At 44.1% G+C, this 15,235-nt stretch overlaps 1 protein-coding gene across 8 annotated transcripts in view; it reads left to right on the forward strand.

The window, feature by feature from the left end:
- The first annotated feature begins 1,170 nt into the window (after positions 1-1,170).
- Positions 1,171-15,235, forward strand: part of ATE1 (arginyltransferase 1) — a 181,861-nt gene continuing 167,796 nt past the window's right edge. For 2 of the 8 annotated variants that reach the window (XM_084633132.1, XM_084633133.1), the window contains exons 1-5: positions 1,172-1,763; positions 7,158-7,221; positions 9,119-9,181; positions 10,107-10,210; positions 12,157-12,420. In XM_084633132.1, the coding sequence (XP_084489258.1) occupies positions 1,529-1,763; positions 7,158-7,221; positions 9,119-9,181; positions 10,107-10,210; positions 12,157-12,420 (730 nt within the window). In that variant the 5' untranslated portion in view covers positions 1,172-1,528. Of the gene's footprint in view, positions 1,764-1,784; positions 2,421-7,157; positions 7,222-9,118; positions 9,182-10,106; positions 10,211-12,156; positions 12,421-15,235 lie in introns of those variants that run through there. The other 6 variants (XM_084633135.1, XM_084633134.1, XM_084633129.1 and 3 more) reach the window with 5 other exon arrangements.

Genomic DNA, 15,235 nt, shown 5'->3' on the forward strand with positions numbered 1-15,235 from the left:
ATGGGGCTCAACAGACTGGGTTCCATTCCTGACTCCTTGTGTAACCCTGTCAACATTATTTAATATCTTGCTCAGTTTCTCCATCTTTATGCTGTCTTCAAGGGGCCAGCTAGCCTACTTTCCCTTTTTTGAAGTTTGGGAGAAAATTTTTGCAGATTTAATACTGAAAACCATTTTGTGTTTAAGGCTTTAAGGGGGTCCTATAATGAAAATTGCCTTTTGCTAAAGGAGAAGAAAGTGTCGGAAAGAGACATGAGGGACACTTGCAGAAGTGGCAGGTGTGGGAGCCAGTGTTGTGCTTGATATGTTTGTATGTGGCAGCTGTGGACCTCCTGTGAGGACAGGGAAAACTCTATAATTCCTTTCTTCCCCTATTATGGGGAACCTCCTTAGATTGCCAGGGGCCAGGAAAACAGGCATGTTCAGTGCATGCAGATCTGAAAATGGGAAAAGGTAGTGTATGTCACAAATACTCCATGTTGGAGGGAGTGAAACTGGACATGGTCAAGCCCATATGCCTTGCAATGGGATGAGGGAAGCTAATGGGGGAACTCTATGCTTGCACGAGGCCCATGGTGCTGCAGGAGGAGAAGAGACTAGTCCCACTTTTATAAAGGGGGGGAAGGAGAAATTCATTTCACACAAACTTTAATGTGGAATTAAAGCTGCTTATACTCAATTGCCTCCTGTGCCCCACTTCTCCTACCTTGCCCAATATGAGTTTAATTCCAAAAACTCCAGTTAGAAAAGGTAGGATAGGTAGAGTACAGCCTTTTCCACACACACAGAGCATTAGAAGGAAAAAAAACCCCAACCAGCCAGCAAAAGTATTGGAAGACTGAGGTGCAGAGTTAAGGTGACATCTCTCCCCCCCCCAGCTCTTAGACGTTTGTAAAAACAGTAAGTGAAATTTTAGGCGTACATTGATTATTTTAAGTTCATCTCTTTACAGCCCCTGACTTGCTCACAAATAGCTTTACTAAGAGGGAAAACTCTTTTGTAATCATGGCAGAGTTCATGCCTCTAACCTTCCATGGCAGACACTTTTTTATTTTTGTAACAGAGGGCTTCAGTCCTTAAAATACATCTGGTAAGGTATGTTCTTAAAGTGTATCCCACAATAAATATAAAAAAATATTGTTTTTATCATCCTGCATTTACTAGTATTGTGTACTCAACATTTTATTTAGGCTCCACAGCATAGGGTCTGAGTGAGTATTCGCTAGCAAAGGGTTGTAGTAATGGGTTTCATGCTCAGTGCCACGGCAGGGGCAATACCTGCTGCGTTGAAAGTAATTGAACAAACAGCTTGGCAGGGAGCGGTTCTCGCGGAGAAGGCTGTGTCGCCTCATGGACCCCCTCACACTTCACCCCCCCAGGCTCCCAAGCGGAGAATTTTCAATCCCTGGAGCAAGTTCGTGAGGCGGAGCAGCTCCCGTGCATTGAACAGGGCGCCCGGGAGCACTAACCTCACCGCAGCTATTATGCTTTATGATCCCAGACAGCGCCACGCCTGCCAACTCCCCAAATGCACGAAAAGGGTAAACCGGCTGCGTCCCGGCTGAGGGCTTGTCGAATAAGGCCCGTGCACATGGCGGAGCAGCTGCGACCTTCCCCCGGTGGAGGGGCGCTGCAGGGCGCAGTCCGTGGCCGGGTGCGAGGCCCCCCGTGCACGATGCACTGTACCGTAGTGGAGTACAGAGGCTGGAAGGAGGGTTACCAGTGTGGCTATTGCGCCTCTGTCCAAGGGAAAGTCTCCACTGGTAAGTAGGTATAAAGGGCTGGGCTGGAAACAAGCCCTGTAACACCGGCTCTCGCAAAGGCCGAGCAAGCAGCCCGGATCTTCAAGCACTGGCTGCCCGGGAGCCGGACGCAGCCCTCTCTGCCTGCTGCTACCTGTGGCGGAGTACACAAATGTCTGGGCAGAGGTCCAGCTTGCTCAACCAAGGCTGGGCACCCCGCCACCACCGGGCCGGGCCGGAGCTCTGAAATACCGCTGGGAAACTGGGACTCCCTCAGCGGCACTTGCCCTTGGTAAAGATGGCGGAGCTTGCGACCTTCTCGTCGAGGAAGCTCCCGTGCCCTTAGTAAAGAGGACGGACCCGCCCCTCTGTTTCTCCTGGAAAACGCGTGGGCTGCCGTTAGTAAAGATGGCGGAGTTTATGACTGTGTTCCTCCCTGTGAGGACGCAAGCTCGCCAGGCTTGCCCATAACCAAAATGGCGACGGCGGTTGCTTCCGGGCTCCCCGGGGTCGCGAGTAGGGTTTCAGGCACGGCGCTGCCCTGAGCTGGTGGGTCAGTACGGACCGTGGGGAAGATGGCGGGGGTCGACCGTTCCTCGAGCATCGTTGAGTACTTCGGGGGAGAGGCCGGCTACCGCTGCGGCTACTGCAAGAACGTGACTGGCAACCTTTCCCATGGTGCGGGCCGGGACCCCCCCGGGGCTGGGGCGGGGGAGGTGGCGGAGCAGTTGGACCTGTTAAAGGGGACTGAGGGAGTAGTTGGGCGGGGGGGGGCCGACCCGGAGGATAGCCTGTGGGGTGGGAGAGGCCGGTGGGAGGGGCTGGCTGGGGAGGGACTGATGCGGGCAGTTTAGGTGAGGGGACTGGTTTGATTCAGGCTGCAGGACAGGGAGAGTTGGCCAGTGTGAGGGGGCCGAGGGCGAAGAAGAGACATAGGGACGAGGGGGAGAGGGACTTGGGAGCATGGGTGCTTCTTTGTTTATATGGGGCTGAGGGAAGTGTGGGAACCGGGCACGTTCATAGGCTGGCTGGTGGAAGGGGTAGTTCTGAGGGTTAAGATCCAGTAGCAACCTGTTCACATTAAAATGCCCTGGCAAAACTGCCCATTCTTCCCTTAAGCCTTTCTGTGAGCCCTGCCTTTCCCCCCAATTTCTATCAAGCCTGCATCTGTGTAGAGTTTACAGGTGTGCCAGTCAATCCCAGAAGTTTTAAAAAGCTCTCCTGAAAGTAGGCTATGCCACTTTTGGCTGTGAGAAATGTAGCATTTGTGGACTGAGGGAAGTCGGCATTCAGATCGATAGTCAGGAGAGGTATGGGGTGTGTCTGACCTTGCTGCTGACTTGCAACGTGACCTTGGCAAGTCACTTAAAGCCAAACTTTCAAAACTGGCCTCTAATGTAAGTGCTTCCGGTTTTGGATTCCTAGCTTCAAGGAACCTAGATCTTGACATTCGAGGTGCTTAGAACCCACAACTCTTAACTGAACTCAGTGGGAGCTGTAATCACTGAAAAGTTAGGTACATAGGTTTGAAAATGTGTCCCCTAATCTGTGTGGGCCTCAATTTGTGAAAGACTTTCAGCTCTAAAAAGGAAACATTTAAATATTGTTTGTACACTATTAATAGATGGGTATTCCATTATCATAATTTTAATGATTTGTCTAGATGTAATTTTTTCAAGAATAAGTAGTTATTCAGTTTTCAGAGTAACAGCCGTGTTAGTCTGTATTCACAAAAAGAAAAGGAGTACTTGTGGCACCTTAGAGACTAACCAGTTTATTTGAGCATAAGCTTTCGTGAGCAGCTCACGAAAGCTTATGCTCAAATAAACTGGTTAGTCTCTAAGGTGCCACAAGTACTCCTTTTCTTTTAGCTATTCAGTGCTTGGCAGTGTGAAACTGACAAGAATCATGTGAATTTCAGGCAGCAGCTGCCAAGGCTTACAGGGTCTGTTATTGGGGGGGCTGCCCCACCATGTGGATTACCCATTGCTGGATGCACAACAGGGCTTCTGTGGGAGTTGCTGAGCCAGCCAGCCAGCTTGGGAGTCTAGAAGCTCAGGTATCACTAGCCCAAGACAGTCAAAGCTGCAGGGCTGCCATGGAGTCGCGAACCCTGGATGCCCATGTCAGGATATCCAGACCCCCGGCTGCAAAGCCAGGAAGCTGGAAGCCCTCGGGGTTTGTCTGTGCTGCAGTTGGGAGTGAATATCGAAGCCTGGGTAGACAGACTTGCACTAGTGGGACCTGAGCTATTGAGCTAAAGATAGCAATGTGGACATTATGGCTTAGGCTCTCAAGCCCACCCCACCCTGTGGCCTGTGACCCTGAGCTGGAACATCCACGTATCTATTTTAGCATGGTGGCTTGAGCTAGGCATACCCTGAGAGTCCCATCTTGAGCTGGTGTGACCGGTTTGGTCACAGAGACCCCCTTGGGACTGTCACCTGATGTGTTGAATTTGCCTCTGACCCCATTTTCCCTGCCACCTTGGGACTCCAGAACCCTTGCCTCTGAGCCAGACATGCTGGTCAGCTGCAAACACAGACCCACATCTGGTACACACCCCCAAAGCAGCAGACTTCAACCAAAAACTGCTCAGCAGGTCACCTATCTCCAGCACCCAGACACCCAGTTCCCCATGGGATCTAAACCCCAAATAAATCTGTTTTACTCTGTACAAAGCTTATACAGGGTAAACTCGTAAATTGTCCACCCTCTAGCACTGATAGCTGTGCATATCTCTCTGTTTTGCTCCCCCAGGTATTAATCACATACTCTGGGTTAATTAATAAACAAAAGTGATTTTATTAAGTGTAAAAAGTAGGATTTAAGTGGATCCAAGTAATAACAGACAGAATGAAGTAAAATATCAAGCAAAATAAAACAAATTACACAAGTCTAAGCCTAATACATTAAGAAACTGAATACAGTTAAATCTCACTGTTACACATGTTCCAGTAAGCTTCTTTCACAAATTAGACTTTTTCTTAGTCTCGGCCCAATCCTTTCCCTGGTACAGTTCTTGTTAGTTCCAGCTCAGGTGGTAACTAGGGGATTTCTCACAACTGGCAGCCGCATTTGTTCTGTTCCACCCCCTATTATAGCTTTAGCACAAGGTGGGAATCCTTTGTGTGTCTCTCTGGGTTCCCAGCCCTCCTCCTAAATGGAAAAGCACCAGGTTAAAGATGGATTCCAGTATCATGGGACATGTTCACATGTCTTGTGAGCCCCCCCTCCATTGTTCCAGGATTGGCCGCATGTATGTAGTGGAGGCTTGCAGGTAAACAGAGCCATCTACAGTTAATTGTCCTAGTCAGTGAGAGCCATCAAGATTCTAAACCACCATTAATGGCCCACACTTTGAATAATTACAATAGGACCTAAGAGTTATACTTCATATTTCTAGCTTCAGATACAAGAATGATACATTCATACAAATAGGATGAACACACTCTGTAGATTATAAGCTTTGTAATGATACCTTACAAGAGACCTTTTGCATTAATCATATTCCAGTTACATTATATTCACACTTATAAACATCTTATAAAACATGAAGTGCAAACGTCATGCTAGTGGGGCCTGAGGTATTGAGCTAAAGATAGCAATGTGGACATTATGGCTCAGGCTCTCAAGCCCATCCAACCCCTAGGCCTGTGACCGTGAGCTGGAACATTCACATAGCTATTTTAGCATGGTGACTTGAGCTCAATATACCCTGAGAGTCCTGTCTTGAGCTAGTTCTTAGCTCTGTGTTTCCCAACCCTGGCTGCAGTCCACACAATGGGGCTGCCACAGATCCTAGAAGCCTAGGCTCCTCAGCGGCACACCAGGAAAATAGGCAGGCTTCTGATAGAGTTTGTCAAACCTGAGACATTTCCGTGAAATATTTCAGGTTCAACAAATTTGCATTTTCCTTTGAAACTGGCTGGAAAAAGAAAAGGAGTACTTGTGGCACCTTAGAGACTAACCAATTTGTTTGAGCATGAGCTTTCGTGAGCTACAGCTCGCTTCATTGTAGCTCACGAAAGCTCATGCTCAAATAAATTGGTTAGTCTCTAAGGTGCCACAAGTACTCCTTTTCTTTTTGCGAATACAGACTAACACGGCTGTTACTCTGAAATTTGGCTGGAAAGTTCCTGACCGGCTGTAATGCTTCAGAACCAGAATTCCAAGGTTCAGTCCCCACCCAAGAACACAGCATTATATTCACACAAGTAGTTCTTCTGTTTTCAGCTGGAGTACTCTTGTGAGTAAGGATTTGTCTACACGGGAAAGTTATACAAGTGAAGTTGTGAATTTAAACTGATACACATGTGTGGACACTCTTGTTTTGGAATAAGAGTGGCTTTTTTTGGTTTAGCTTATGCTGCTTTGGAAGGAGTTTAAGATAAACCAAAAAAAAAAACCAAAACAAAAAACCCCCACCACCTTTATTCTGGAATTATACTGGTATAACTGGTTAAGCTTTCCTGTGTAGACATACTTTAAAGATCTGCAAGGTTAGGCCCTATTCTGGTAGCTGTCTGTGATCATATTCTGTGCACTTGTCCTAACCACCCGTACAGTTCAGGCCATTTTATGGTCTGTCTTGCTTCTCTTGGCTTGAGGACTGCTCTGTTTCTTGAGTTCAGAGTCCCATTGTCAGGTAATATGGTATTAAGTCTTTTCATGTTGGGAATATGGAATCGTGTATTAAAGTCTTTATCAGAACCACAACTGTGGTAGATACCGCAGTAAATGATAACATAGTAGGCACAGAAAGAAGCTTAGATAATCCCTCTCATTACTTGTGCCCTTTCATCTGCATTTTGTTTTGCCATTTCTTCTGGTGTTAAGGGTCTGAAACTCCTGGTTTAAATCTGCATCAGGAGGCCTTCCAAATATATCCTGAGCTACTCATATCTAAGAAGTGAGGTATTTTGCTCCTAGCCTTGAATGGCATCACCTTAAAATTGGGGAACTATATGTGATTGCCTCTTTCAGACATGTCAGTAGGGAATTTGGGAAACTAATAAATATAATCAGATTATAAAGTCGGTTCTACCTTTTGTATGGATGTTTGAATAAAATGACAAAACACATAAGTATTTTAATACACTTAAACATAGTAAATATTTGACACTAAAATGTTCTAAATTTTAAATTAATTGGATGATTGACTTTCAGTTTTACTTCAATCTTGTTTTACATTGCCTGTTTTTAAATTCTCTTAACAAATTTCCCATTAAGTTTTTTGTCTCTTTATTCATTGAAGTGTTTAATATGAAGTTTATAAATATAAGAAACTGGTCCCCCAAAAATTGTTAGAAGAAATCCCAAATTAATCTTTTAGATTTACAGTAAGCTTTCAGTAGAAATTGCTTAAATTTTAATGTTTTAAAGATAACTGTGACAGTGACCTGTTTGTTACAGGCATGTGGGCTCATTCGATGACTGTTCAAGATTACCAGGATCTTATAGACAGAGGATGGCGAAGGTAAATTAAGAAAAACAATCTTTAAAGGGATGCTGTCATTTTAAGCTTGGTCCAAAATTTAAATTTTGTTTAAGGAAGAAAAAGCTTTCATAATACTTAAGATCAGTAGACTATTTTACTAATTAGATAGAAAAGTGAAAACATCTGTATTTAAACAAATACACACATCGCAGCACTGAGGAACTGAAAATGATTTTCCTTGTCCTAGCTGATATAAATGCAATGTGCAAAAGTATAAATAATGGCAGATGAATTGGATTTTCAAAACTTTCACCAACATAAGTGAATATGTATTTATTTATAATATATTGTTCTTAAATTGTGTTAGTTTGAATTATCCTTAATAATTAGGGATTTGGGGTACAGGAGGGGGCTCTGGATTTGTGGCGGGGGCTCAGGGCTGGGGCAGGGGATTGGGGTGCGGACTTACCTCAGACGGCTACTGGTCAGCGGCGCAGCACGGGTGCTAAGGCAGGCTTCCTGCCTGTCTTGGCACCGTGGACCATGCTGTGCCCCGGAAGCAGCCAGCCGCAGGTCTGGCTCCTAAGCAGAGGCGTGCAAGTGGCTCTGCATGGCTCTTGCCCACAGGCACTGCCCTCTCCAGCTCCTGGCCAATGGGAGTGTGGAGCCAGTGCTCAGAGCGGGGGCAGTGCTCAGAGCCCCGCGGCCCCCCACCTCTGAGCTGGACTTGCTGCTGGCCGCTTCCGGGGTGCAGCATGATGTCAGAACAGGTCGGGGCTAGCCTGTGTTAGTCAGACAGCACCGCCGACGGGACTTCTAATGGCCCGGTCGGTGGTGCTGACCAGAGCCACCGTGACCCAGTTCCTTATATTCCATGACCCACAGTTTGAAAACCACTGTTCTAGGATTCCTACCAAGGTGCTATCCTCCATTTTTGGAGATGCCATCTTTTTTATCGAATGTTGACTAGTGGGCACGGGGTAATAAATTGGAAGCTGAATTTCTGTATTTGAGGAAGAAATTGTTTTTTCATCTCTCTCTAACCCCTAACCCAGCGTCTTTTGGTTGCTCCAAGGAGGATTGCTACTTTACCTTTTCCTTAGCTTCTGTTTTTTTGGCTTTCCTACTCTGTGGATACCAATACTTGCCTCCACAATTGCTCATAGTTTTTCCAAGGAGCAGTAGCAGAAGTATGTAATTGCCATGATCCTGATTCTTGTCAGTTTCATCGCTGTCCAGGTCTCTACAGCAGTCATGAAATTGACCATTCTAATTTGTGAAGTCATTCCAACTTGACTTGGTTGTGGCTTGCAAAAGCTATGAGCAAACAGATGACGCTTGGAGGTATATGTCTGGAGACTCAGAAAAACTGTCCTGTATCAGGAAAAATATCTGCCATTATGAGGGGTAGGCATGTAACTTAAAAGAAAAAAATCTCACATTGTGTGGAAATTGTTAGCTTAGGCCCCTCCACGCTCCAGGATAAACTTCCATGGTAATAGGCAAGTAGATTTTTCAAGCCCTATTCTGCTTCTAATTACAGAGAATTGGAGATCACTATAAAAGGTGTCTTAACTAGAATATAAATTAACAGTCAGGTAGGAAGGTATTGAAAAGTTAGATAGGAGATGGGGCTACATGACCAAGATAAGAGTCTTTCATAGTTGCGTTTCCATGCCTCAGTTGGCATTTTTGAAAGGCCTAAATATGACTGGATAAAATTTGAATGTGGAAGCAGGTAGCAGGTTGGTGAAAATGCTAAAGAACTTGCTATTTCAGTTTTGTTACTCTAGTCAGTACGGGATTTTCATATTACTTGAAGGAACAGTTTCATGTGTTTTTAGAACAATTTAGAAACTTCTGTGAATTAATTTTGTATTGTACTTATAACAGACATTGTTACAAGTTTAATGAAGTATTTTATTATAATTTTTAGAAGTGGGAAGTATGTCTACAAGCCCATTATGAATCAGACATGTTGTCCTCAGTATACAATAAGGTAAGAGCTTATTGCATGTGAATAGTGCCTTTAAAGCTGTGTTACATATAAAAGGAATAATTTAAAATATGATAGTAGTGTGAAAAATCGTAACATTTAAGGAAGGCCACATGTTCAAAAATAACTTGGCTTGACCATTTCCAGTTGAGATCGTGGTCATACAAACATGGTCTTCCAGGATGTATTAGTTCCTCCTGGTTAAAATAATTAGTTGGATGGTAAACCTACTTTTTAATGGTATTGCGTTCTTTGAATGTTACATAAGACATAAGTGGGTTCATGCAAACTATGACAGGCTTCATCATCCTGCACCATCCCATCATGAATGCATCCTGGCCTATCACATTTAGATTGCCAGCTTAGAGCAGCAGTTATGTGAAGGCGTACATGAAATGAGCTGGTGGTTGCAGGCTGGCTCTTAATGGATGTGTCTGCGTCCTACAGGCACTCTCTTTCATATTCTCAAAAGGGAATACTATGGACTTAATAGTCATGGAGAATGAACTACCTTTACTTCCAGGTAATGGTGGTGGGTAGTATCAAGGAAGCTTGGATTGCTGCCACCAGTGCTGTAACTGTTCTTTGGGTAACTGGATGACTCCCAATAAGTTCTTTTCTCAAGCAATAAAACTCTTTATATTTTTTAATGAGAATGTACTCCTTTATCCATATACAGTTGCAAGAGTGCATATAAAGGTGCATATTGCAAAGGCATCCATGAGGTCAGAATCTTGAAAATAATCCTTTTAATAAAGTAGTTGAGCAGGTGGTTACAAGGGAATTTAAATAGAAAAGAAATGAGTTAAAGAAAAATAAATAGTTGTATGCAATATTGTATTATAACTTTCTATAGTTCTTTGTTTTCTTTGAACTATATTTCTTGTAAAAAAGAGAATATTTAAAAATATTTGATTTCCTGTTTTAGATGTCGACCTTTACATTTTCAACCTTCCAAATCTCACAAGAAAGTTCTGAAGAAAATGTTGAAATTTCTCGCTAAAGGGGATTCTCCCAAAGTGGCTGGTGATGGTAAGAAATTCTTGGTCACTGAAGAAGTGTGAGGATTATTCCCATGGAAGAGTTAATGTAGCCTGCTATGTTTTTAGAAATGGTTCAGGCCCTGAAAGGGGCTTTGATGGAGGGTGGGGTGGGTAAGAAAGTACTCTCATTTAACAAAAAAACCCAAACAAACTAAAAACAAGATCGAATTTAGCCTCGGTGTTTATTGGTTGGATTCTAAATACCGTATCTTTACAACCTGCCCTGAGAAGGGGGAACCATGTGGCTACATTGCCCCAGGAGCAGACTAGGAATGAATTGTGACGGTTCCTCGTGTGCTACTTCCTTTTCTGCGGAGGAGTAAGTTTAACTTTTTTTTCATATAGCAGCTTGCTTCCCCCACCATGTACCTGGCACTTTCTAGCTAGGGGAGTATCAGGCAAGCGGCTTTGTCTCACCCTTGCAACTGAAGCTACAATCTGAACAGGATCAAGGGAAGGGCCTTTATTCCCATATGTGATTACAAGAGCCCCTACTCAAGAAAGCTCTGAGAAATTTACAGAAAAACAAAACTGGCAATTTTTTTGGTGAGCCTTTCAGTTATTTTGTGCTTCCTCCATTGGTCACAGCAGGTTATTAGATTATAACTTGAGTATTTTGTTTGAAGTGAGATTAGTTGTGATTTTCATTTTAGGAAAGCAAACAGCTGTTATCATGGATGTGTGGCACAAAGAAGACATTTGATTTGATTTTTCAGGCTTTTAAGAGGGTAGTGCAAATAAACAAAAGCAGTGTATCTTTTTATGTTGAAAAAAACTTGTTAAATTGGGAAAGTGCAACACTATTTTGGATGTTGCCATGAGCGAAGTATGAGCTATAATTTATACAGTGAAATTCACTCAAACAATTGTTTCCATGCCGCTTAAGCCTGTAGTGGGCTAGGCAGATGGCAATTGTAAAGGTGGAGTCTCTATGGCAGCACTGCACAAGGTATTGTGGTATTGGACTGGAGAGTAGTTTTGGTGTTTGTCAGTGTACATGAAGCACAAGGATATGAATCCCATTGTTACAGCACACCTCACGTGAGTTAATGCAGCCTCTATTCCCATCAATAAGATAGAATAGTAGTCAGAGTTATAAGTAGTTTCAGGCCTAATCTGCTCCTGAATCTGAGTTCCCCTGGATGCTGTGTGCATAGGCCTCCAGCTCCTTTGGAAGCTGACTGACTATACTGGGTGGAGAGGAGAAACGTGATTGTAAAACTGATCCTAAAAAGTGAGGAAAAATAGACTTTTCTTGAATATTTTTATAATAATCTTAATTGTTACTGATAACTAAGGTGCTACTTGCAATATTGAGGAAATTGTGGATTCTGCAGTATTAGGCTTCCAGTGCAGTTTTGACAGTGGGAGCCCTGACGTGTGTGGGACTGACGCTGGGAGTCCAGGCAACCCTGGGCCCTCACTCTCAGCCCCGGTGGCTGACAGCGGGAGCCTCCCGCTCTCAGCCTCAGGCAGCTGACAGCAGAAAATCGTAGAAAAGTGATAATGGACTTTATTTAGGTCCGTTATTACTTTTCTGCAATTTTCCATGGCTTGTCTGCAACTCGGCTGCAATTTTTTGACAGTCATCCCACAATTCAAGTAGGGCTTTACCTGTGACATTAAAAGGTTAAAAAAAAAATTTGGAAGTGATTTTTAAGTGGACTGTCTCTTCAAGCGTTGGATAAAAATCCAGTGATACGTTTATACAAGCCAAAGACAATTACACCCACTGCCGTCCTTCTTTTTTAAACGATACTGTTTCCTATCTTGATACTCTAACATTGCTTGTGTCAAGATCATAACTATCTGCATTCTTGCTAGCTGTTGTAGTTTCTAAATGATTTGGATGCAAATGAATCTTAATATAATAACCCTGGTGTGGTCTGAATCTGGATTTCCTGTCTTGCATTGACAGTTTGTCATCTATCTTAGTTACAGAAGAACCTATGGATTCCCACAGAGAGGATGCTGTTGCTTGCAGTTTTGTATTAAAAAATGAATCTGACATCAGTCAATCTGAACTGAAACCTCTGAATGTGGAGGAGACGGAGAGGGTTGAGACTGAAGATAACGCAGAGGAGGAACTGAAAAAAGAAGTGGAGTCAGAGCCTCCCCAGACATGTGCAGATAAAGACAGTGCAGGATCTAGTGAGAGATCGGATTCAGCTAAACTTGTTCATGCAACACCCAAGCCAGGTAGCCAAAGTTTCTTTATTTGCCTCTCCCCCCATTATTTTTCCCTTCAGATTGTTTTGTTAGAGTGTTATACCTTGGCTGGTAAACCTAGGGCTGTTCCTCTTTCTTTCATATGCCCTCAGTTGCCCAGGAAACTACAGTCTGTAAATCAAGATATGGTGCATATTGCATGACTTTTTAATGCTCCCAATATTTTGCCCAGTTCATTTTGTTCAGTTCACTGGAGCCATCCAGCAGGTGCACCTCTACCCCGATATAACATGGTCTTTGGGAGACACAAAATCTCACCACGTTATGTCGAGCTTGCTGTGACCCCCCCGTTCCTTGTTCCCTGACCACCCCCTCCAGAGACCCCCCCCGTCCCTAATTGCCTCCAGGACCTCACACCCTACCCAACCCCCCTGCTCCCTGTCCCCTGACTGCTCCGACCCCTATCCATACCCCCTGTCCCCTGACAGGCACTCACCGGCAGTGGCAGGAAGCGGCGCAACATGGCCCCAACCCGCTCCACTCCGCCACCTCCCAGCCACGGCACTCCGCTTCCCGCCACCGGTGAGTGTGGGGAGGGTGGGGAAAGGATGCCCCCACCTGCGGCGGGAAGCGGAGTGCTGCAGCTGGGAGCTGACGGAGTGGAGCGGGTTGGGGCCGGGCTTCCGCCACCTCCGGTGAGTGCAGGGGGGATCCCTTCCCCCAAGCCCCCTCCCTCCAGCGACACGGCTGGGGCCAGGGCGAGGGAAGTGGAGCGGGCTGCTCCTGGCCCCCCGCTAATCCCCTGGGCCATTCTGGGACTGTGGAGCCCACAAAAGTGCCCCCCCCCCAGCTCCTGCCTCCCAGACCTGGCGGGGGGGGAGCCCCTGACCGCCCCGGAGACCCTCTGCCCCTTATCCAACCCCTTGGCCCCAGCCTGGCACCCTTAACACGCTGCTCAGAGCAAAGTGTCGGAGCTTTACTGCATTGTATGCGAGCCCGCGTTATGTTGGGGTAGAGGTGTATTTATGTCCATGGTTGCTAGTTTCTATGGCTGCCAGTTCATGGAAGCTTTGAGCGTCATCTAGGCTCTCCAGCCAAATAGGCAATTGATAAATCTCACCTCATAAGCAGCAATAGAAAACCAATTTGGTGTCTAAAAAAGTGGACTTAGTTACTTCCATTCATGAAAACTAGTTAGCTAAGGGTTATCTTCCTTTAGGTGGCATGTTTAGTTATCCTGTAAATTATTTTCTCTGTTATAGTTGCGTCTTATTTGTGCACATTTATAAATTATCTTCTTCTTTTTAGGAGCTATGTTTCTTACACAGAAAAAAAACATCAGTTGCATATGTTCAATGGCCTAGGGTTGTACTTGCTATTTTCTGTTCCAAGGACAAGTTGGACTGTACTTTGCTGCAGAAGCAGAATGCTAGTGTTTTTGCACTCCAGAGAAGGATAGCTTTGCCTTGGCCATGAGCCCATGGAAAGACCCTCTATGGAAGTGCCCCTTGGCCTGTTTCATATGTTTAGGATGTAGCCTTATTTTTCTTTGAGAGACTTAAATATTTTAAAAACCCCCACCCTGCTTGATAGTAAAATGTGAGATAGTGAAAATGTATTTTTTTAATTGTATGTGTAGTAGTTCCATTTTTCTTTTATACAGCAAAAATAGACGTTTTCTAGTTCATTACACTTCCAAAGACTCATGCATTTGTGCAATGCTGGGGGTTTTGTGTATCAAACACTGCACGGGAATTTTTGCTTATTTTACTTATTCTGTAGGACAATGACCTGTCTATGTAATGAGGTTTTTATTTCTATATAAACAAATTTATAATGGAAAAGGTCAACTTTTTCCAAGGCAAAAACTAAACGTCTCTCAATCTGGAAAGTTTTAAACTAGAAGTAACCTTTAACACTAACTCCAAAGAGTTTTTCTTTGGAATTAAGAAGCAGAATAGTGGAGATATTTTTAACATTTTTCATAACTTAGTGGTTGTTTTACATTTTTATCGCACAAGTTACAGTGCAATCTCTCAACTGCCTTCAGATTTGTTGTTTTCCAAAATATTCACCTTTAACGGCAGAAACTAAGTATGAGATGTTTATTCCTAAAAAAAACCCCCAAACAAACAAACAAAAAAAACCCCAAAGCAAAATACTACCAATTGAGCATTCTAAAGGAATAACTTGAACAGGAGTCCTTCCATTCTAAACTCTTCTGCTTATGGGAGCTGTGATATTGCTTACTGTGGCAGCGGAGCCAGGCAATTTATAGCTCATGTACTAGGTTTTCTAAAATGATCAACCCCCCCCCCCCCCGCAATGGATTGTCTTTATTAGAAAAAAGAGTGTGTTCTTACCCCCTGTTAGTGAGCACATTCTAACTATACTGGGTGAAACCCTTGTGAAGAAAGACAGGGCAGTTTGTAGTTTTCACATATGTTGGCAGGTAAGTATACGGACTATGGGGGACCCTAGAGGTTAGCTTTACTTGCAAACGTGTGAAAACTACAAACCACTTTCTCTTCATAAATTATTTCTTACATTAGTTAGTGTCTGGCTAACGTGAGATAAACTAAGAATACACATTTTTTTTCCTAGCAAAGGCTCACCCAGCGAGTGACAGATTTTCAACAACACAATATCCATTTAAGCACCTAAATGAAAGAGCCAGACTTCTTGTAAAAGTACACAGCAAGAGCATTGGGAAAGCTGCTTGTTGGGCACTTCCGTAAATCTGGTCCCAGATTTCTAAAGGCTTGTTAGAATATGGCGATTACATTTTTTAAAAAGTTAAATACTTTTCTACCCCCTTGTGGACATTTTTACCAAAAAACAAAAC

Source organism: Lepidochelys olivacea (assembly GCF_965140295.1).
Source record: "Lepidochelys olivacea isolate rLepOli2 genome assembly, chromosome: 7".
Taxonomy (NCBI): domain Eukaryota; kingdom Metazoa; phylum Chordata; order Testudines; family Cheloniidae; genus Lepidochelys; species Lepidochelys olivacea.